At 41.8% G+C, this 24,108-nt stretch overlaps 1 protein-coding gene and 1 long non-coding RNA gene across 7 annotated transcripts in view; one reads left to right on the top strand and one right to left on the bottom strand.

Moving 5' to 3' along the window:
• The window catches only part of LEF1 (lymphoid enhancer binding factor 1), a 118,151-nt gene that overhangs the window by 69,930 nt on the left and 24,113 nt on the right, over nt 1-24,108 (top strand). For 4 of the 6 annotated variants that reach the window (XM_043438207.1, XM_043438208.1, XM_043438211.1 and 1 more), the window contains exons 4-8: nt 9,103-9,235; nt 15,315-15,405; nt 16,996-17,079; nt 19,114-19,236; nt 20,273-20,435. In XM_043438207.1, the coding sequence (XP_043294142.1) occupies nt 9,103-9,235; nt 15,315-15,405; nt 16,996-17,079; nt 19,114-19,236; nt 20,273-20,435 (594 nt within the window). The remainder of the gene's footprint in view (nt 1-9,102; nt 9,236-15,314; nt 15,406-16,995; nt 17,080-19,113; nt 19,237-20,272; nt 20,436-24,108) is intronic. The other 2 variants (XM_043438209.1, XM_043438210.1) reach the window with 1 other exon arrangement.
• Nucleotides 10,294-12,511, bottom strand: LOC122422035. Its single transcript, XR_006263709.1, has 3 exons — nt 12,427-12,511; nt 11,746-11,872; nt 10,294-10,428 (listed from the first exon to the last, which is right to left on the bottom strand). It is a non-coding gene; the product is annotated as an uncharacterized LOC122422035 (long non-coding RNA).

Below are 24,108 nucleotides of genomic sequence, written 5' to 3'. Positions count from 1 at the left end.
AGCAGAAGGGACATGGGACCACCGCAAGGAACAGATTTCTACTAACAGCAGCAGTGAGCTTGCAGAGCCTCCAGGCAGAAACTCGGTCGACACCTCTGATATCCTGAGCGGAGTACCTGGTCACACCCTACCGGGATTGGTCCCCATGGAATCTGTGATTTAAACCCCCACAGTACATTGTGATGTGTTAAGCTGCTAAGAAATTTGCAGTAACTTTAGGCAGCAATAGAAAACATGAGGATCAATCCCTGTTTTTAATTTAAGGGTGTGAATTCTTTCTTAAACAGACTTCTTAGTGTTGAAAGCCTCATTCAGAGTTTAAGTCACAAGAAGTAGGTATTGAATGTCTCCACTTCAGGACCTGTGCTCGATGCTAGGGATGAGTTACCAAGACCCACCCTCTATCTAGTGAGAGGAGACAAGAGGTAACAATCCAGTGTGGCAAGTGCCTGGCATCCTGTCCCGGGGCTGCAAGCACAGAGCCAGTGATAACTGGGTGTACCCAGGGACGGTGACGAGGGTGTCCTACACCAGAGGGTACAAATCTGTATTCCCAGGCAGTATGTATCAAGGATTCCTTTGAAGAAAATAATTCAAGTTGAATGAACGAACATAAGTTTAGGGTTTTATATTGAGTTAAAAGAGTTGAAGGAGTGTGAAAAATTTTAATGTCATTTTAAGAGATGTGGTGTATATTATGTTTGATTGTTTGCTTTTCAAATTTCTCTTGTATAACACTAGAAAATAGGAAAAAATGATAACTTAGTACATCATGAAAGCACTTTACCTTTGTACCTCATGAGTCAGTTTCTTTCTGAACTTAACTTACCAAATATGGTACTTTTCACCTTGTAAGCTCAGACCATCCACAATCAGTGACTGTCTCTGTACTGCTACCTCGCTGTAGGCCGCGGTTCTCAGCGTGTGATGCATGGCTCCCCAGGACTCCTTGAGATAGGAGGTCTGAAGGGCAGAACTGCTCGCAGGCCAACGGCAACACGTTCGTCTTCTCTGCTGTGTGGCAGTTGCATCAATGGCCCAGGAGCAATAGTGGGTAAAACTGTTGGTGCCTTGGCACCAAATGATACTAACAGTCATTGAATTCTACATCACAACACCCTCCTAGAGGAGAAAATGCCAGAGTCATTTAGGAATATCCTTGATGAAGCAGTAAAAAAAAATCTCTGATCCTTTGACTGCATAACTGGCAGACAGACTGTGGCTCTTTGGACATCGGTACCTGGCAGATACTTTCTCACAAATGAGCAAGGCAGGTCTCTCTCCTCAGTGAAAACAATTGATAGCGTTTGTTGCCAGTGATAAAATTTGAGTTTTCAAGCAAAAATTAAGATATGAGAAAACATGTAGCTACTGCTTGTGGTAGTGATTTAGTCACTAAGTCCTGTCCGACTCTTGCAACCCCGTGGACTGCAGCCTGCCAGGCTCCTCTGTCCATGGGATTCTCCAGGCAAGAATACTGGAGTGGGTTGCCGTTTTCTTTTCCAGGGGATCTTCCCGACCCAGGGATTGAACCCCAGTCTCCTGCATAGCAGGTGGATTCTTTACCAACTGAACTATGAGGGAACCCCATGGTTTGATAAATTCTCAAATCCTTCAAGCTTTTCTGATGAGCGATGATATTAATGAATGTGATTTTTATATTGTATAACAAAATATGCCAACTCAGTGAACACTGTTTTCCATATACCCTGTGCAAAATGATACATGGATAAATTCAAAGTGCTTGATAGAACAATCAATTTTAGCATAAGAGTAGGAAAAGTGAAGGAAAAAAAGAGTAGGAAAAGTGTATTGACAAGGTTTTTGATTCTACATTGCAACTAGCTTTTAAGAAACTACCACTTGTTAAGTTTTGGTTTAGTATCAAAGAAGAATATCCACAATTATCTGAAGAAATTATTAAAATAATCCTTCCCTTTCAACAATGTATCTGTGAGGTCAGATTGTCTTCCTATACTTCAGTCGAGATAACATATCAAAATGGAGATCTGAATGTAAAAGCAAGATAAAAGAATCCAGTTGTCAAGAAAACAAAAAAATAATCCAGTTGTCTTCTATTAAACCAGTTGCACAAGGGAGAGTTTGAGGGGTAATTCACCTGAAAGAAAGCACAGTTCTAAATTCTAAAATGTGCTGTGTCTTAGAGATGAGTGGTTTCAATTTTGAGGAGCATAGTAATTCATTTATTGGCCCTCTTTTCCCCTTCCTCTTTCCTTTGTCCATTCCACAAATATTTATTGAACATATATTCCAGGACTTGACAGGCGTTTTATTTGCATTGTTCAATAATCCTCACCTTCATCTTGTGAGGTATGATTCCACCGATTTTACCTGTGGGAATACTGAGATTCTGAAAAACTACGTGAAGTACCTAAGCACAGCTACTGAGAGGTATTTGATTGTTTGGGATTTGGACTCTGCCTCCAGTTCCCATGTACTTGAATATTAAACTGTATTATTACTCATTTCATCCACTTGGCAACAAGAGGATGCCAGCACTGTCTGTTGTTAGTTCCTTGGGACACAAGCTGTGGACTTCAGAGTCACCAACTTGGGTTCAAATCCTGTCTCTGCTACTTAACATCCTGTGTGATCTTGTATGAACTACTTACCCTCTCAGAACCTTGGTTTTCTTCTCTGTAAAACATAAATCCTAACGCCTGACTTAAGGGTAACTTCTGGATTAAGTGAGGAAACATACGGAAATCATCACTGTATAGAGAAGTGGGAACATGGAGGGCCCGCCACACCGTTTCGTTTTAGTGGCAGTTCCAGTGCTCTGCTTGGAGTCCTGCTGGTGGCATCAGCCTTCTCCAAGTGGCGCACTGTCCTTTCCAGACTCTTCATTACCGTAGGGCCCAGGGCAGGCCACACTCAGCTGGCAGGGTGGTTTGGAGCAGCAGTGGAGAGAGGGGCTGAGTGGTGAGTAGTGTGGGGCAGGATGAGCAGGACATGGGTGCCTGACCGTGCCAACACAAGTTCTCTCCCCTCTGGTTATGACTTTGCTGTGTCCAGAAGGACTCTGCCTTCTCATCTATAAACATGGAGATGACGCCGCCCACCTCTGTGGATGAGTGCCACAGATACAGAGGCACGGCTATAAGGAAGGCGCTTCCTGGGTGTCCAGTGCACGTTAATTCCTTTCCCTACAACATGTTCCTTCTTTTCTTTGGGAGAATATTCCAGATGTCCAATAGAGACTATTCCTTTGCCTCCAAAGTTGGGCTCATGAAATATTTGTCCTTTGTGAACCTTAAGAGTTTTTCCAGTTCCTGCTCAATTCTTGAGCAGAACTGAGCAGGAACTGGAAAAAGTCTGCAAAGTCCTGGAGCTCATCATTATCTGGAAAAAAAAGAAAGCTGCTGAATCACAACCAGTCATGGTCTTAGATGTGACAGTCACATCAGATCTGAATCAGGTGTTTACTGTGGTGGAGCTTAGGAAAGTTTTCCAGGTTACTTTAGAGTTCTCATTAACACGAGAATTGTGTCCTTTTGGGGTAAATTAAATCTGTTCTTTGTGGGAAGGCTTGAGAAGCTGATTCTCAGGAGAGGAATGGATAGCACGATATGAAATAATTTGGCTTCTATTTCACGAACACCAGACTTCTTTAGAGTTTAATAAAAAGTAAAGTGCCACCGTAACAGTTCAGTCCAGGTGAAATTCCTTATCACAATAAGTTGTTGGAGTGTTAAAATTCCCCTGGCTTCAGTTATTACCAGAACAACTATTGATCAAATGTACAGCCAGTTGAAATGGAACTCAGGACCCTCACGCATAGCCTGTTCCTGCATGGTGAGTTTAGTGGAGATCTGGTTACATGAAAAATGGGGACTGGCTCCCTGGCCCGCAGGTTTCTCCCTGAATCACTTCACTTACTGGCAGGCCCACGGCCTGAGCCAGGAGGAAGCTGAACTACTTTTTAGCCCTTCCCAGAACCACATCCGCAGAGGCTGATGGCATGTACGAGAGCCCGAGTTACTGCCAGCGGCGAGTGGGTCATTTCTGGGAATGCTGCTTTGGGGGTGGCTCTCAGGGTCCCTAAGTGGCACCCACTTGGTGTCCACGGGAGGTGTGGGTTTTATTGGCTCTGATGTCAGGGCAGTCTTTACCTGCAGGGACCAGCCTGGGTGGCAGCCAAACTGGCTTTCTCAGAGTGTTTTCCAACCCCCAACAGAAAGGTGGCCGTTGAGCGGGTGCAGCTCTGACCACTTCGGCTGAGGTGCCTCTTTGTCTGACGTGATTCCTGTGCCGGGGACGGAGACCACACGCTCATTTCACGGATGTCATGCACTGTCAGCTGTGGTTCACTCAGCATCCAAGATTTTATGAACTGGGCTCTTCAGGGAGGCCGCACGGTGTACTGGTAATGAACGTGGTCTCTAGAGCCAGGCGTCCTGCGTCTGAACCTGGCTTTGCCACTGACCAGCTCTGGGCCTCTGGGAAAGTCATTTACCTTCTCTGTACTTCATTTTCCTCCTCTGGAAAAGGCGGATAATGGCACCTGTAAAGTGTTTAGTGTATAAGAAGTACTTGGCTAAGTGTGAGTTGCTGTAATTACTATGTGCTACATGGGTAGGGTGGTCTGATGGTAGGTTTTCCAGTTTGGGAAAGTAATGCAGGCTTCCTCCTGTGTGGGTGCTGAGTATAGCCAGGAGAGCTGTCTTCTCGAATCCATCCTTGATATTTTGTACTCCCCTCCCAGTACCTGCTCTCTCCATCTTTTACCTTTGCTCCCTGCCGGGGATGTGTAGCTGGAATCAGTAGATGAGGGTCTGTTGCCTGACTCGGCCATGTGCCGCTGTGTGAACTTAGACAGGGTGCTGAACCCCTCTCTGAGCAGGCGTGGAGGATTTGGGACGCCTTTGGGCTGCCGGGTATCTTGTAAAGCTGGAGTAATTGTGCATTCTGTCTTCCTGAGATGATCAAGGAAGGAACACTTGTTGAGAATATCTGGTGATTCTCCTCTGGAAGCTAAGACTTACCTGATTGTCCCTGTGAATGAAAAAGAATCCTCCCTCCCGTTCAGGGCGGGGTGGGGGGAGGAGCCAGAAGACTGGGGTGCGCTGGTGCCGGACCAGCTGAGCAGGACCCAGCAGAGCAGGAGCCAAAAAAAAGCTGGAGCTTCCCTCCGCTTGGTCTCGCGGGACTGAGTGCATTCGGGGTTTCTGTTCCCGTTGTCTTCGAGGTGACCCTGTATTCCTGGAGTTGTGCAGTGAGCGGAGCCGTCTTATTTTAAGTGCTGACAGTATTCACGGCATGAGCACCCATCCCTGTTGACCTCTGTTTCTCAGCTTCCTGTCTTGGCAAATAAAAATCTTGGACCAAATGAACTTTTGATTTCTTTCAGCTTTAATATAATACAAAGGTATACAGATATGCACTGTCTATTCTATCACCTGGTTCTTCTTCTTCGTAGTACCTGATGCAGTGTTTTTAGACTTTGCTTTGGGTTTTTTGTTCTGTTTTTTACATACTTCTTTTGTGTCTCCAACACCTGCATCCCCATCTTCAGGCACCTAGAAAGGAAGCCGCTGTGTACAAGGACAGCAGCACTGGATTACGTTTGGCACATTTTCGGTGTTAATGAATATACACATGTGCCCACATAGACACCTGTAACCAGGCATTATAATACAGTTTCAAAAATCTGTCTGTAGAAACTAAGTGACCAATTATTCTTTCTGTCCTCACATACCTCCCTCCCCAATATACAGCACATTGTTATTTGGCGATTAGAAGACTAGAATTAAGAATGGTTATATAGGGAGTTTGGGATTGGTATGTGTACACTGCTGTATTTCAAATGCATAACCAACAAGGACCTGCTGTGTAGCGCAGGGAACTCTGCTCAGTATTACATAATGACCTAAGTGGGAAAAGAGTTTGGAAAAGAAGAGATACATGTCTATGTGTAACTGGCTCACTTTGCTCTACACCTGAAGCTGAGATAACATCATTCGTCAACTGTGCTCCAATATAAAAGAAAAAATTAAAAGCAAACCCAAGGGCAGTTGGGGAAGCAATGGTTATATTTTCTGTCTTAAAACTTACACAAAGTAGCAGTGCCCAGGTTCTCAGCTTGTGTGCGCAGGTAGTCTCAAGGGACAGTAACTCCTGACGTCAGAGGAAGCCCACAGTTCAGGGCTGAGGACACTTGATTGGGAGGGCGCTGTGCCGAGCGTGTGTGGTGTTGGCAGGATCCTTTTATATCCACAGTGGAGGTGGTCAGCAGGAGGCAAACTCTAAACCTTAGAATTGTGCTCGCTCCTATTATTGAGATTTCATATTGCTTTTATTATTTGGCCACAAAAATGGACATAATCCTTGCTGGCTTTAACACACCTACTAGTGCTGCTTTCGCTATCCATCTTGCAAAATATAAGACAAGGCCAGAGCTTAAATTAAAATCCTCAGCTTCTTATCTCCTTCCCACAGGAAAGCAAATCTGTGTTGAAAACCGTAAAATTAAGAGGAGAGCAAGGATAGCATAATTTAGCAAAAATTCATGGCACCAGATTCTGAGCTATATGACTGGAGGGATAGGTCAGACATTAAGAAGATGCTGCCTGCTAATGCAAGTTCCTTAAGGTGGTGCTCTGAAAATAAGAAAGGCACGTAAAATGTATGTGTGTGTGTGTGTATAAATATATATATCAAATATATATATAAATATGTGTATATATATATATTTGCTGAAGATTTCTGCAGTGCTTTACTCTTTTTAACTACCCTAAGAAAATATCTTTGTAGATCATTTGGCAATTATGCTTCTTATGAGACTTCTGAAAGGAAACTCGAAACAGTTATTCTCAAGTATAGTTGAAATGCATTCATTTTAGCATTTGAGTGTTGAGATTTTTGCTTTCATATTTAAAAGGGTTTATAATAATAATATCCTCACACCCACCCACCCCCTACTTCCTCTAGCATTCTAAATTCCTAATATTTGAGAAGCTCATTCTGTGTACTGGGCACACTGTATCATTAACACTTGAAAAGCATTGAAACATTTCTTTAACCTTTCACACATTTATATGCAGAGATGTCTGTGCAGAGGTGTGTAGAGAAAAAGCGTGTGGCTTTGATAATGGTGCTCCACTTAATAAACGCCACGGGCTGTAGGAGCTGTGCGAGTTCCGCTGTTAGAGGGGAGCTGGTAATTATAAAATAGGGGAAAATCTAGCAAGGATAGCATATCACTGTCTAAAAAGTGATTTTTTTACCCCCCTCACTTTTTTTAATTTCATAAGTTTCTTTGGGTGGAGGTTGTAACGATAGGGTGTAGAGAATTACTAACTATGCAGAGAATTAAGTGTTACTAGGATAATTACTCCTAATTTTCCTGAGGATGGTTCTTCCTGTTGGAACCACGTACTTTTTATACCTAATTTGTAAAACAACAACAACAACAAAAAGTGACATGATCAGTGTATGTAATAGGTGCAGCCATCATACACAGTTGTGTCATGGGTTCTCAGCCATTCACATTTGTCCCTACACTTTAAGCAGTTTATACTGTGTACTTTTCAGAGACTCACACACAGAAAATTTAATAATATATTCTTTTCTGGAGAAAGTGATTTCACGTGTATTCTAGTCTGTAGAATAGTAACAGACTATTTCAAACTAGCATGGTGAAGGCATGTTTGAGCTAGTGAATTAGAGAATACTTAGAATTCATTAGAGTTTATTCCTTTTAAATTCACAAGTTACTTATTATTATATTTCCAAATAGACATTTTTCTGAGACAGCCTGAATTAGGAGATGAGTTTAAAATCAGAAACATATTGTGCATATAATTATGTTGAATTGTATGTGGGGGGTAGTTTCTTTTAAAACAATCCCCTAATTAGGTTAAACTGCCTGAGTCTTGTTTATATTACTGATTTGCTTAGTAAGCACTTTATTGAGGGGCCAGTATGCAAGGGAGATTCAACTTTAACCAAACAACAGAATTCCAGATTTCAAACAGAAGTCCAAATAAATAACCTGAACCTTTAAGAAGTGTTACTATTATATAGTCTTGGAATTCCAAATTAAATAGTAAAATTCATTTTTAAACAAATAAGAGACATAAAATATGTTAAATATAAATGTCAGCAATTTGAAGTGTTCTTACAAGCTATATTTCACATTATGTAGCCAAACCCAAGATTAGACATTCCATTTTATCTGTTAATACTTTTAGAAACTAGAGGAACTGAAGATGAGCTAAGCAGCTCTAAAGAATAATAAATGATGGTCATGTTTGATTGGCGAAACTATAGAAGATGAAAAAATGGTATAATTTGGTTCTTAAAGATGTATAGTTCTGTTAGTATGTGCATGAGCACATGCATGTATGTGCACATACTCAGTCGTGTCCAACTCTTTGCAACCCTGTGGACCCGTCAGACTCCTCTGTCCGTGGGATTCTTCAGGCAAGAACACTGGGGCTGGTTACCATTTCCTCCTCTAGGGTATCTTCCCGACCCAGGGATCGAACCCACATCTCTTGTATCTCCTGCATTGGCAGGCGGGTTCTTCACTAGCTGAGCCAGATTTACTGCTCTACAACTCTAGGATTATGAATTTTATAAACTAAGATGATGTCATTACAGCAAATTTATATATACTAGGTTGTTTTAAAAGTTGCCTTTTAAGTTGGAATATTTATTCATTTATCTATTCATAATGTTTATTGAATGCTCATTTTATGCCAAACATATGTAATGAATAGAGTTACTAAAACATTCATAACTTTTGCTCCAGAAACTGTTCATTGACTTTAAGCTAAGGAGATAATCCAAAGAGAGTGTAAATATGTATGTATAGAAAATTGATGTCATGGAATCCTGGAGTGGGTGACCAACCTAAATCTCCGAAGGGGCCTTGGTTAAATAACTGATCGTTTTCTTGGTGGGATATTCATGTACTCAGGGAGTACTTAACATGAGGAAATCCTGACACTCTTAAGCGGGTAGAGCAGATGATTTCAGTTGTTTAGGTCTGGAGATCATTCTTGGTTGACTTTTGAGGAGAGAGGAGACAGGAGCTGGGAGTCCATATTAACTGTTGTCCTTGTGGTTACTTTGCAGTCAAATAAAGTGCCCGTGGTGCAGCCATCCCATGCGGTCCATCCTCTCACCCCTCTCATCACCTACAGCGACGAGCACTTTTCTCCAGGATCACACCCGTCACACATCCCATCAGATGTCAACTCCAAACAAGGTGAGCATCTCGCTGCCCCGGCCTCTTTGGATGAGGAAGAGCCTCATCTCAGCAGTCTGAGCGCCCTCCCCAGCGACTCTGCCCATGTCATGATACATTTGTAGGAGATAAGAATAATTTATTTGGTAGCAACTTTTTAATAAGCATACAAGAGTTTGTTATTGGCCTTTTCTTTTCCGGGATTAAAAAAAAAAAAAAAAGGAAAAATAGTGAAGGGTCATTTTCAAAGTGACAGCTCTGAAGAGCTATGATCACAATATAAACCAATATGCTGTGAAAATAATTCAGTCCTCAGCGCCCCCTGCCATATTCATTTATTTTAGCATGTACTATGTCTTGATAATAATGCTGAAAAAAAAGTCAGAAAAGGGACAAAGTAGGAGGTGTTTTTCTTTGAATGTTATATTTTTGAGACTTGTGGTTTCCTTTGGTTTCAGTTATATCCCTGTTGTGTTTTCTTTTCTTTTTGTTGTTTCTCAACAAGAATTATATTTAAAATTCAAAGGGTTTCCCAGGTGGCGCTAGTGGTAAAGAATCCACCTGCCAATGCAGGAGACCTAAGAGACAGAGGTTTGATCCCTGGGTCAGGAAGATCCCCTGGAGGAAGGGCATGGCAACCCACTCCAGGATTCTTGCCTGAAGAATCCCATGGACAGAGGAGCCTGGTGGGCTACAGTCCATGGGGTCACAAAGAGTCAGACACGGCTGAAGCGACTTAATACACACACACACATAAAGTACAAAACCATTTCTGTCTAAAGTCAAAACAGACTAAGTGTTGATCGATCAGCTGTGTCCGACTCTTCATTACCCCATGGACTATAGCCCACCAGACTCCTCTGTCCATAGGATTTTCCAGGCAAGGATACTGGAGTGGGTCGGCATTCAAAGCAACATGAATCCTATTTTGCTTCTCTATGCTGTTAGCCAAGTTCTGCTTCTGTATCATTTACAGAGACACATGCATCATAAGAAGTCTCAAAAATGAAAATGCCTGTTTCTAACCTGAGGCATGAGGGTGTGGTTTGGTTGTCCGATGGACACAAAGCGCAGGTTCTCGAGCCTCCTGGTCCCAGCATCCTAGAGCAGACCTTGAGAGAGGGGCAGTTTGTTCACAGGGGAGCCCTTGCTCTTTTCGTGGACATACACACTTGGACCTCAGCAGGATCTTGAGATGTTCAAAATGAAAGATCCTGTAAAACCATGTGAAGGCAGAGAATGTAAAAGGGGTCAAACATGCCATCTCCAGCACTTCTCCCTTTTGTCCAGCCCTATCTTTGATGGATCATTAACAACAGTATTTAGTAAGGGTGTAAAACAGCAGTGAAGTTCAGAGGTTGGGTGTTTTTCCCACCTCTGTGAACACTTTGAGGTTAAATATATATCATCTTCGTTTCCCACCTTAATTAAAAAGACAACTCTTTGACAACTTAGTAGGACTTTGCGTGCTTGGAGCCCCAGTACGTTTTCTTAGAGAAAGCAAGAATCATTGTGGCGGATGTTTCTGGGTTTGTCTCTGTTTTATTCTCATTTCCAGCCCTTTCTCTCCTCTACTTCTTTTGTAAAGGACCTCCAAATAATCAGCAACTACAGAGGCAGATCTGTGAATATGTAGTGAGAAGGAAACTTAAGACAAGCGTCTTAGGAAGAAAGCTGAGTTTGAGAGGGAAGCTCGAGAATGTGACCTTGGCCGAGGTCCCTTTGGGTTATCTGAAGGGAATGTGAGGTCTGCAATTTAAATGTGCAGGTCACAATCCCAGAGCAGGGTCTAAGCTAGAGATACATGTCTGGGCACCATAAAGATGCGGATGACAGTTAAAGATAGATATAAAAGCCCCAGACAGGCTATATCAAAAAGAATCCAAGAGTATGTTTTATTTAGTTTTAAATTAATTTATTTACATAACAATTACATAGTATTTACCTTTTCCCAGTTCCTGTTCAGAGCACTTTGAAATGAACTTATTTAAAAGAATAACATTATAAAAAATTTTGAAATTCAGGGATGGTTCAGTAGTTTTTCTCTCACAGATTCTAGGAGAGTTTAGTTTTTAAAACAGACATTTTTCCAACTGGCTACCAATTACAATTGCATTTTCTCTTCTGTTTCCATATCTTACTGCTACCCTACCTTGCTTTACCTTAATAATTGTAACTTATCGTTACTCCTCAAACCTTTTCTTTTAAACAGACTTTTCAGAACTAGAGGAGGGACTAGTGGGCATGACTGGAAATCGTCTGCTTGAAATTTCCTTGTAATATTTTGTGCTAAAAATTTGTGATTTTTGCATTCTACTCTATAACACTGTTTGCATTTGTTTTATTATAAAAATCCTGTTTTTAATTACTTTTTTGTCATAGACTTAATGTGTCCCATCACTATGTAGGTAGGGGGATATAAAACCTTGGTTTAGGAAGAATTAATTTACATGATCTTGAGTTTATATTATTCCACCTGGGTACAGTCATCACCAAAAAATAAGTATGAGGGAAAGAAGTCTAAGGCTTACTGGGTCTCTTGCCTTTATTCTTCTCGCCTCTGCCGGCCTTTTGGTTCTATCACGTACAACTGGTTATAGCATGGTGGTACTAAGCTGCTGATTTCAAAGTTCCAGGGAGGCTGGTTAGCTTTATCCCCTGAAATTAAAAAAAAAAAAAGAAAATCATGTTCTTACTCTCACTCTAGTTGGGCTTATTCAATAAATATAAACAGTCTGTCAGCAGAACCCATTCTTATTTGTAAGAAAATAACTTTAGGTTAATTTCCTGTTAGGAATCACACTAGTTTTTATGCATGAGTGTTGGGGTAATGGTGAGTGCAGGTTGTTGTAAGAAGAAGAAAGGAAGCTGATGTCCATCATTTTGTTCCACTCACTGTGTCTGATAAAAATGTTAAGAGGAAGAGCTTTTAGGAAATATTGGGTTTATGTACCTGTTTATGTATTTGTATCCTTGTAAATAACAGCAAACACTCAACATAGCACTTAACAGGCACTTTTCTTTATTATATATGAATGCATTTACTTCTCAGAACCTCTGTTTCATTTTTATTCTGATTCTGCAGAATAATAATTAAATAACTTCCTCAAGAACATACAGTTAGTGAGTGGCAGAACTACTGTGTTCATGCAGTCTGACACCAGAATCATGTTAGCTGTATTTATAAAAGTTTAAAAAATGTAAGGATATACCGCATATAGCCTCCAGCATATGCTGTGCTTCGTCACTCAGTCGTGTCCGACTCTCTGTGACCCCATGGACTGTAGCTCTCCAGACTCCTCTGTCCATGGGGATTCTCCAGGTAGGAATACTGCAGTGGGGCTGCCATGCCTTTCTCCAGGGGATCTTCCCAACCTGGGTCTCCCCCACTGCAGGCAGATTCTTTACCATCTGAGCCACCAGGGAAGCCCATGTAATAAGTGCTCAATAAACAGTCATTAAATAAATGATGTGTCGCACAGGAGTCGGTAGAGAGGCACATACTTCTAGGAGTCTTTGGAAACCGGAAACAGGATCTTAAGACAACAGTGAGCTATTTAGAAAACACAGATCCACTTTCTTCTGCTCGTGTAATGACCTAAGCCACATCAGGTGTGTACGTGCAAATGGCTTATAGTATTGACCACAGGTAATGTGTCCATTTGTTTCACTTGTTCATTTGTTTAGTCACTCAGAATGATATTCAGAGCCTTCTCTGGGAGACAGCCATGGTTTGATACACAGATAAGGGACAAAATGGTCTCTTCTTTCCCAGCAGTGTATAAGCTCACACAGGAAATCATTTGCACAGACTCACTGTAAAACATAATGAAGAACATCTTAAGTACCATGTTAAAAGTACAAATAAAATGATGTAGATTCTAAAAAGAAAGATTTCTCACAGCAGCAAAAGTTAGAGAATATTTCATGAGAGAAAGTTATCTGAAATATGAGTAGAATTTTAATAGAAACAGTCAAATTAAATACCCAGCATAAAAATAAATAAATAAATACCCAGCATAGGAACTAGCATGTAGCAGGTGCTAAGTAAACAGTAGTTCCCTTGTTTGTTTTTAAGCAGTAAAATCAAATCCAAATATGAAAAAAATTGTATTTTTTGTTCTGTCAAATTATTCCTACACCAGATCACAAATGCACTGTTCTCAGTGTACTTAGAACATAGACTAGTGTGGAGAGCAAGGTTTCCAGCTCCTCTGCTTAGAGACATGTGACTGAAAGCAGTTTACTTCTCTGCATCCCAGAGATAAGATCCCAGGACAAATCATATTTTTTAGGTGCGTAAACAGTCACTTTACCTCCCTAACAAAGGGGTTAAAGTAGACCATTCATACAATTCAGCCTCTAATTATGATTTTCAAGTTCAAGTTTCCACAAAGTTTCCAGTGTTTTGTGTTGGTCAGGTTTTTCTTTTCAAGACTGAGCAACCCCCCTGCATAATGAGAGCTTGGAGAATCTGGGGATGAGGGAGGCAGCAAGTTGGAGAAACTGCCCTATGATTCTGCTATGTCAAGAATCACTACTGTAGGCCCCCTGGTGCCCCTGCCTCCCCAGGCCCAAATTAAAACAAATCCCAAGGGCTCCTCTGTGATCAAAAGAAGCAGTATTGACAGCTTTTTTATAAAGGGAGATTTTTATGGTAACTCTGCTAAAGTGAACTTCCAGCTTCCATAAAAACAGTTGCCAGGGGCTCTGCTTCAGTGAGAGAGAGTAGATCCACAGAACTGCCTTAGGTCCTATTGTAAGCAATGCTTTTGGTGAATTGATGATATAAAGGAATTAAAAAAAACACTCATTAAATTTGAAAGTGATAAAGAGACCAAAAAAGAAGATTTTAGATTCCTTTTAAAAACAGCAAAACCTGAGATGATCTCAGGTAAACTCTGTCAAAAGAGATTAAAGACCTTTCCCCTTCCTAGCTACTTTTTCTAAGAGTTGAAGAATAGTTTGTCCTAACTTCAAAGTCAAATTAACGTCAACTTTGAAGACAACACTTCTTAAGCCATTCCCATATGCTCAAGGCCTTCAATATCTTTTAATATCCAAATGAAATTCACAGACATTTTGAATAGTAAAAAAGCAGAATACGTAAAGAACATCTGTATACTCACCTGATTTTGCATACTAGGCAATACAATTATAGCCACTGAATGTATATTCGGGTTGTTAAACCTGGGGATATATGTTTATACATGATTATGCTCTTTTAAAGCCAGATTAACTGTAAAGAAACTCATGTGGCTTTCTTCTGTTCAGAATCACTTTCCACCAAATATGAATGTAATGTTTTGTTTTGCATTTTTATGTATGCATCGTACCCCTTCTTTTTGGTACCCAAGGTAAGATGTAAACAGAGATGTCAAGTGGGACTAGGATTAGGCATAATCTCTAGGTGGTTTTTACAGTTATAGGGTAGTGTACTCCAGGGAGTGTGAGCTCAAGAAACAGTGTGGTGGCACACTCATTTTCTGTGGAATACAACTAATCCAGACCAGCTTGACCTCAGAGCCCAGAGGACTCAACCCGATGAAGAGCTTAGTTGGAGCTGCAGTGCCAGAGACCAAATGAATCATATCAAGTGCGACCATTATGGGGCTGAAGATTATTTCCAATTAATCTTTGATCCTCTGAGGTATCACATTTCCCAAATCTATGTGTCCATAAGGGAGCCAATGAAGATCTGAAAAGAGCAATTTACCTAATCCTTGAACACCATGGCAGGCCTTCTGCTTATGAAGTGCTGTCATTCTACACAAAAACAGTTGTCTACCATTTTCCTAAGCGAAGTGAAATAATGAGGGCAAACTTAAGTAGTTTCATAGACTCATTTTGATGCCTGTTTTACTCGCAGTATATTTACTGTTTTAGGAGCCCCTCAAGATGTACCACCGTCAGACGTGTTTTCTTAGATGCTGAAATTTTGAGTAAAGACAACAAACTGACTTCTGTTAAATCAGAAAAATAAATATTGTCTCATTCTACACCTTAAGTACTCATGACATAATGCATTTTCTTGCCTTTCTTATTTCTCTCAGAAATCGAATGTCCTGTGAATCTGCCTCTCCATTGTTTTTTTTAATAGGCATGTCCAGACATCCGCCAGCTCCCGAGATTCCTACGTTTTATCCCCTGTCTCCGGGTGGTGTTGGACAGATTACCCCACCTCTTGGCTGGTAAGATCCTTCTTGCAACCTGCAGCCAGGCGTCTGAACACATACTCTTCTACTCCCCATTTATGGAAATTAGCTTTATGAATAATAACACTTGTGGAGTTGAAGAAACTTCAACACACAAGGTGCTAACTTTATTTCATTTCAATTTAAAAGATTAAAAAACATACAGACTTTGAAATGGACTCAGTCCGTTTGCTAATATGTGTAGAAAATGACTGTGTAGCATTTGCTTTGAAGCTTATAGTTTTATGGATTCAATTTGTGGCTCTGGGCATTTGCTATGCCTGTACAAAGTGTTCACTGTGGTTTTTCTTTTCTAGTTCTTTATGAACAACTTATATTTTTGAAGCATAACCTTAGATATATTGAATATCGATCTTTGCTTATAAATGGGCAAGTGATGTAAATGACAAATAACTGTAACAAATACAAAAGCATCTTTTGAATTTTAATAAAGTAAGCACCAGTTTGAGTTCAGAGGAGTGAAAAACTGATGAATGGACTTTATCCTTTCAGAATCCAAATGTTCTCTATTTTGTTGTTTCTTAAAGATCCATACCACTGTTCTCAGGTTTTTTTTTTTTTAATTATAAAGGTAAAGAAAAAGAAATGTATTTAGGGAAGAAAGAATCACTTCATACAGTGGAGCCTATTTTTATCATTTTATTGTTAGCACGTAGCTTTCCCTGCCCTCACTCCCATCCCTCTTTCCCCACTGCTCACTCTATGGACAAAGTGCTGCACCTTCAGCAAACGTTTTCTCTCCTTTCTTTACTGACTCTGTGTCCTTACAGACCCCTGGTGAAAGCCCGTTTCCCTCCCTCACATCCTTACCTTATCTCTTCTTCATAAGGAGGACTTATCCTGCCATGGATATTCCAGCTTTCTCTCTTCTCTTTGGCATTAAATCTCTCAGTCAATAACTCTGTTTGAATTTAATTGATTATGCGAACACTTCCAAACCTACATCAATTATTCTGTCTGAACTTAGCTACTTAAGGGCAACAATCCTGGGCTGAGTTCCATCAGTGGCATCTGGAAATAAAGACTGTGTAAATGAAAAATGTGACATGTAGGAAAAACAGAGGGAGAGATGGAATTCTCAGAGCAGAGAGAAAATAACTCCAATGAATCGATCTTTTATTTCTTGCCTGCAGCATGGGTGTAAGGGTGGGAGGTGGGGTGCAGGGTTTTCAAAAATTTGTTCATTTTTATGTAAACTTTTATTTCCTCCTTTCTTCCCTTCCCTAAAGTCTGAAAGATTCTGATAATCCATTCACCTAAATAGAATAGTTCACCATTCTCAGGTTCTGTTATATTCAGCAAGAGCTGTTCAAAGCATCAGTGGGGCTGGAGAGGGGCAGGGGTAGAAAACGAGTCATTCATGGCCTGCAGTGGGAGAGTTCCTTCAAGGCACCGGTGATGCCTTGGGTGGGTGGAGGGTGAGGAAGGGGAGCAGTTGGGTGCCTGAAGCAGTGCCCTCGTAACTCTCCCCAGATTCTGGTTGAGGGCCTCCGCTCATCAAACGCTTGTTGCTGGTTGGTAACTCATGTTTTGTCATTGATGGGTTCCTCTCTTCTGTGACCTCAGGCAAGGTCAGCCTGTGTATCCCATCACGGGAGGCTTCAGGCAGCCCTACCCGTCCTCACTGTCAGTCGACACTTCCATGTCCAGGTAGGTGGAGGTGGATCCGGCGCCAGGACAGGCTGCTCTCGCGCGCTTGCGTCTCCCGCGCCTCTGCTTGCCTCTCGGCCCGGCGGGCGGCGTCTGTCTGCGCAGGCTGCCTGGCTCCCACACTAGGCGTCCTGGGGAGTCCCGGGCAGGAGCCAGACTCCACGCCCCACAGCACCAGCCACACCCGTCAGGCAGACGGACTCAGCACCCTGGAGACCGTGCCTCCAAAAGACTTCACTGCCCCCCGACGGCGGGAGGAGAAATGTCCCCAGAGGGGACCTCAGAAGAAGAGCTTGTTCAATTCAAAACATGCTGGGGGCGGGTCAGCGGGAGAATGCGGACTGGCTTTTCTTTTCCTGTGAGGAAAGTTGTCTCAGTTTCCTGTGACGGTGTCTGAAAAGGCCCAGCTAGCCCAGAGCCTTCCCGGACCAAGGCTGTGAGAAGAGAAGGAGCGGTGCTTACGGCTGTCAGGCCGCGCGGGGCGTGTGTCCTAGTGTGTGAATCAGGCCCTGTGTGGACACGGTGGGGCCGGCGAAGTCTGTGAGGTCTGCTGCCACACCGCTCTGTGTAACGCTTTGCCTCTGGAAAGGACGGCTTCTATGCCCTGTGCTTGATGTACACACACATTTGTGGTGTATCATCTGTGTGTTCAATGTGGCTTTTTCAAGGGAGCTAGCATTAACATGCTGGAAGTCAAACTGTTGGGTTAGTAACTGGTTGTGAATCTTAACTTTTTTATATACATATGAAATTTGCAGTTTTCTGTGGTGAATTTCAGCTTTTTCAGAAATCATTTTATTCAGTAAATTGTACACCTAGCTGGTTGAGAGGGAATGACATTAATACCCTTCCTCCAAAATATATTATATATATATTTTTTATTTTAACACTGTATAAGAATTGTGTGATGATAGGATTTTCTCATAGGCAAATAACCAGCATCACGTATTTTTGCAAGTGGTCCATTTAGCAAAGCATCATGATTTGATCGAATGTTTGTATTTTTCCCATGCCTCCTTAATTTTTAAAGATTTGTTTCTGAAATATTATATATCCAAGTAGAGTCCTTTCTTTCCTTCCCAGAAGAAGGAATTAACTGTACAGATGGTGATGAAAGACCTGAGAATGTTTTTTGTTGAACTACATGTTTACTTTAAAACAGTTTGAAAGCAGAAATTTCTAAAGCATATCCAAATTTATCAAAGAGCTTGTTGAAAGTACTGTCTTTGTTTTATTTTTCTTGCATGGCAGTTTCCCTCCTTTGTGTTGGATGGTGGTGGATATTTTGAGATTTTTTTAATGCTCTATAAGCATACTCTGGGAAAAAGCCTTTATTTGAGCTTGTGTAGTTTTTACCCTGAAGCAGAACTGTATCTGTCCCTTTAATTAAATTCTTCCCCTTAATTTTGTTATCAATTTTCCATGAGGCTGGATCTCTCAGACACTACCTTCTTTATGTGTAGAAAATTATTTGGGATGATGCTGATGGCAACCTTATTAAATTAGAGACTGAGCAAATCTTCCTGTCCCTTGTCTTCTCAGTTGCTCTCTCCCGATATTAGGGAAAAAGCCAACAGGAGAAGACTTAATATGAAGGTCCACTTAGGGATGTAGACAGAGATTTTAAAATATGATGTCTTTAGATTTTAAGGTCATTTTAAAAAGCTAAATCTTAATAAAATATTGTATTTCCAGTAGTTACTGAAATTCTTCTCTGAAAACTGCTTTGCAAGAAAAGTGACTCACTTTTTTTTTTTTTTTAATCCTATTGCCTAGAGCCCTCCCAGGAAAAATGCCAGATTCCACCATTAGCTTGAAAAAAAAAATCTGTAAGGTGGTGTGTAATTATAAATATTTTCCACCTGAATACAGAAAGGAAAGAAATTAATCATCAGCTTGCTCTTATAGTTAATATGTCTGTGTGTGAAGATGTGTTTTTACTCTCAGCCAATAACAGTTACTGAGTTGTTTCAAAATTCTATCCAGCTCTTGCTACAGCAGTACATTTTGTTTTCTCGTCTTACCTTCTTTTAGGTTTTCTCATCATATGATTCCCGGTCCTCCTGGCCCCCACACAACTGGCATCCCTCATCCAGCCATCGTAACGCCTCAGGTCAAACAGGAACACCCCCACGCTGACAGCGACCTAATGCACGTGTAAGTGCGTCTCTCTTCACCTGGGGACGCCTTAGGGTACCAAGGCCTTAAACCCCACAGCTTCTCCTTTGCTGTTGTCGAATCTCACCCCTCTCTGTTATCCTGAAAATCAGTGTAGCTCCGCCTTGAAAACTCTGCCTCTGAGGACACCGAGCAGCTTGATTCTCAGTGCTCTGATTTGGTTCTGAGATTGAAAAGGAGCACAGATCTCAAAAGATGAAGGGAAACTCACTAAAGAGAAGTGATCTTCAGAGCAGAGAGACTGAAGAAATGGAGCTGTTTAGCCATTTAGTACAAGGCTTTAATTGGGTTCCCATTCTTGGGGAGCATGAGAGTGAAGTAGATTGGGGGGTTCAGTGCATTTCCTTCTAGAAATAGAGCCACCCTGCATCTGCATCAAGGCTTTGGAAGCACTGAATTGAAAGGAAGGGGACAAACCAAAGCCCAGGATTTCCTGTTGGGCCAGGGTTGTTGCAGGCTGTTACAGCGCAGCTGAATTCTCCCAAAAGACTAGTGATTAATTGAATTTCTTAATCTAGGGTTTGTACTGGAGCAGAAGGAGGCAGTGGCAGGGAGCATGTGAACATCGTCCATAAGACCCCTGCAAGTACAGGCAAATCCAGTGTGCATTTGTCTGGGGGAGAGAGTCTTAAGATTTCATTAGGTTCTCAGAGGAGCGCTGGCCAGCAGAAGTTAAGAACGTCAGTTCTAGAGGAGGACTAACTACCTGCACTGTATGTGCAGCTTTTCCTAAGGTGACCAGGGAGCACCTAAAATCTAGATGCAGCATCTTCACAAGCCCATTTCTGTGTTGGGTTTAAACCCTTCTATAGCTATAGGTAAGTTTTCTCAAACCAAAGGATCCTTATTTATCAACAGTAGATGAGTCACTCTTTTAAGTAGACAGTGTCCTGGGGGCTTATAGAGAGCCCAGAGGGTGGTCCCAGCCTGAGGTGGACTCATGATACAAGCAGATGCTCCGCTCCTCCCTTCTCTTCCTGATTCGTCTAACCCCTTCCCCACTCCCACCTTTTAGGAAGCCTCAGCATGAACAGAGAAAGGAGCAGGAGCCAAAAAGACCTCACATTAAAAAGCCTCTGAATGCTTTTATGTTATACATGAAAGAAATGAGAGCGAACGTCGTAGCTGAGTGTACTCTAAAGGAAAGTGCAGCTATCAACCAGATTCTAGGCAGAAGGGTAAGTAGTGGGATGGCAGGTAAATGTTTATGGTAACCGTGGAACTGGTTCATTAAGAGCTGCCCAAATGCACTTACATATCAGGTAGGCATAGAATCATCTGTATAGTCACCAGTCACTTGGGGAGTAACAGAAAGAGCATGACAACCTTTAGGAGGAATGATATAATGCATTGAATCAACAACTGAGGTTGTATCTGGCACTTAGAACATTTCCTGTAAATGATAACTATTTTCCTATTATCATACTTTAAATGAGTGTATCATGAGTGTCTTTTATGTGCCAGGCAGTGTAGTAGGCATTACATAATTGTTGCTGAGTAAAATAGATGTAGTCCTTGCCTTTGCAGATCTTGAAGTTTTGTGACAGGATACTGATAGGAAATAATCCCCCATTATATATATAATTAAAATTGTGATAAATACTGTTAATATGAAGAGCAAGAATCAGAGAATAATGGAGGGAGGTGGGGCTAAGGGAATGGCCCCCTGATAAAGTAGTTGAGAGATGAGTGGGGGTTAACCCCTGATGAAGGGGGTAAGGTGGACCCTCCCCACACGAAGCAGTGTGTGTGTCACCAGACTCTGTGGTGACTTCTTAAAATATGACCTTGTGTATTTGGTTTTGCAAACTCTCAAGAAATTCATGGTTTGCAAATGAACATTCAGGAGAAGGAAGGTCTTGACAACCTTTGTGGGACTTAAAGGTCATGTTTTAGCTGTTGCTGATGATCATTTTCATCATGTTTGTTAAAAACCTCATACATTTCAGCATCCATGACAGAAAACATTAGGAGATTTCCAGTCCATGTGAGGAAAGCAGATGGCAGAGAGCAGGCATTGTTGAATTATAGATTCCTGTTTGACGGCATTAAAAACGCAGCTATTTCCAATCTTCAAGACACCAGGGTTTCAGGGGTAGGATGCGGTGGTAGATTACAGCTCTTTTGATGCCCTGTGTGCAATACTCTATCTCCCTGTGGATTCTTAAACACTTAATAACAATAATTACAATGATTTTCAAAGCCAGGTCATAGCAGATGAGTGATTTCCATCTTTTCTTTTTTTTTTTGAATTTTCCCTGACCCTTCAAAAGAAGAAATTAGAGGGAAAAGAAGGGTTCTTTTTTCAGCTTGTGTAAAACTCTTATTTTTTTTTTCTTTTCCCCAAGTTAAATGTCCATTCCCACAAATTCTCCAGTGGGAATTATTTTCCTACTCAAGAGAGTTAAGGATATGATATGGATGTATGCTTCCTATTTTTAATGCACATTTCCAACAGTTGCTACTTTCTCAGCTCCCTTAACAATCCCCAGATCAGAGCATGTGTCCTAAAGGATGGTTCTCATTTAGGGTCTCTCTCTGTCTTTGATTTGGACACCTGTTTCTATTTATAGGTCTCTGAGATCTTTGATTAAGATCAGGTTTTCTATCCTTTCATAACTCCCCTCTGGCAGGATAGTTCTTGCTAGTTCTTTAAAGTTCCTAGCTTTAAAATCATGAAGTTTTACACTAGGTTAATTAGAATTCTTAATAGTGGAACTGAAATTCATCCTGGAACATTTTCTCTTTTGATTTTTACTCACCTTTACTTTATCTCTAACATAGAAATGTTCGTTCATATGAATGACTCAGTTTTCTTCATATTATAAATAACAATAACATAAATACTATTTTAAGGTTTTTCTTTTCAGACCTTCTAGACTATTAAAGGAAGTCCATTTATTGCATATTTATTGCCAGAATTTCTAAATCTTGGGATTAACTGTGTTAAGTTTCTTCAAATGGGTATTTTCCCAACAAGTTGATGAATCTTTCAGTAAGCAAAAGAGATGGAAAAACATTTTTAGTCAATATGTGTTTCAGAAATGCCTGTTAAAGACTGTCTTCCTAGCTTGCATCAGACTTTACATTTGTTTTCAATGTAAAATTTTAATATCATAACTTTACTTAACTGTTTTACTCTGGTAAATGATGTTTCATTTGTTGAGTCTGTGAATTATAAATCTCTAGGAACTAAAAGCAGTTGAAAAGGCAGGTAAACAGTTTAGTTTGTGGTCTGCTTTTTCACTTTGACTTTTGCTCAGTTCTGTTAGCTGAGGTCTTGTCAACCTAAGTTTCCTGCTGTAACTGAAAAATTCCTGCTTGTTTAACTGGTTGTTTGGGTAGAAGACCCAACCTCCACATGTATTTTGGGAGATAAGTCTTATTTACAATTCCAGATAAAATATATCTCTATACTGACATATTGCAGTAGTATGAGAGATTATTGATCAAATGAATGAACAAATTTACAAAGTAAGCCTTCTTATCTTTTTTCCTCTTAGTCTGCTTTTCATTCCTTTTTGATAATGCTTTGCCTCTTGCCAATCATGTTAGCATCAGACCTATCTAAATACTAATGATGAGTCTTTTTTTTTTTAAAGGTAGGCTGATCTCTTCCACTGTGCCTGGTGTGGCTTTTTCTCCCCGTCAAGGGCTCTAGGTTAGAACCTCAGATTTAGAAAAGTAGCTTCCCTGGTGGCTCAGCTGGTAAAAAATCTGCCTGCAGTGCGGGAGACCTGGGTTCGATCCCTGGGTTGGGAAGATCCCCTGGAGAAGGGAATGGCAACCCACTCCAGTATTCTGGCCTGGAGAATTCCATGGACTGTATAGTCCATGGGGTTGCAGAGCACTGGACACGACTGAGCGACTCTCGCTTTCTCTCCCGTCACTGGGCAGAGGCGGTGTGACTCTCCCTCGCCCTCCCGTCAGTGGGCAGAGGCGGTGTGACTCTCCCTCGCCCTCCCGTCACTGGGCAGAGGCGGTGTGACTCTCCCTCGCCCTCCCGTCACTGGGCAGAGGCGGTGTGACTCTCCCTCGCCCTCCCGTCACTGGGCAGAGGCGGTGTGACTCTCCCTCGCCCTCCCGTCACTGGGCAGAGGCGGTGTGACTCTCGCTCGCCCTCTCTCCCTCGCCCTCCCGTCACTGGGCAGAGGCGGTGTGACTCTCGCTCGCCCTCCCGTCAGTGGGCAGAGGCGGTGTGACTCTCCCTCTCTCTCCCGTCAGTGGGCAGAGGCGGTGTGACTCTCCCTCTCTCTCCCGTTCAGTGGGCAGAGGCGGTGTGACTCTCGCTCGCTCTCCTGTCAGTGGACAGAGGCAGTGTGATTCTTCCTTTCTTTCCTATTTAGTGGGGAGAAGCAGTGAGACTCTTCCTGCCTCATTGTCCACTGCTCCGCAGACATGCCTTCTTAGGCTCAACTTGACTCATTCTTATTACTCTGCTGGGACAAAGATTGTGTCAGGTAACTTCTTTCAGGCGTTGTATTTTTTCTGTCACTTCCCCATCTCCCCTCCCTCCATCCTTCCTTTTTTTTTTTTTTTTGTTGAAGTGTATTACTTGATCTGCCTTTAGGCTCAGGCCAAGTTCCAGTGAGTGTCACGGTTCTTAACTGTATACTCTGCACTTCTAAAGCAATTAAATCATTGTCCTATCAACTTAGAGGCCCTGGCCTTCAAGGGGCAGTTTGAAGGAAGTGGAGTCCATTGCCCTGCCTGTGGGTCCCACCACCTCTGGACTGGAGACTGGCGGGGAGGACAGGATGAGGCCGCAGGTGCTCTAGTGCTCTCTTTGAGATGAGGCCCTCCTCCTCTCCATGGGCAAGGGCAGCAGGTGTCTGTGCTCTCGAGGGGGCA

Source organism: Cervus canadensis, chromosome 19, assembly GCF_019320065.1.
Source record: "Cervus canadensis isolate Bull #8, Minnesota chromosome 19, ASM1932006v1, whole genome shotgun sequence".
NCBI classification, from domain to species: Eukaryota; Metazoa; Chordata; class Mammalia; order Artiodactyla; family Cervidae; genus Cervus; species Cervus canadensis.
The sequence above is the reverse complement of the archived record's forward strand: the minus strand, read 5'-3'. Positions and strand labels throughout refer to the sequence as shown.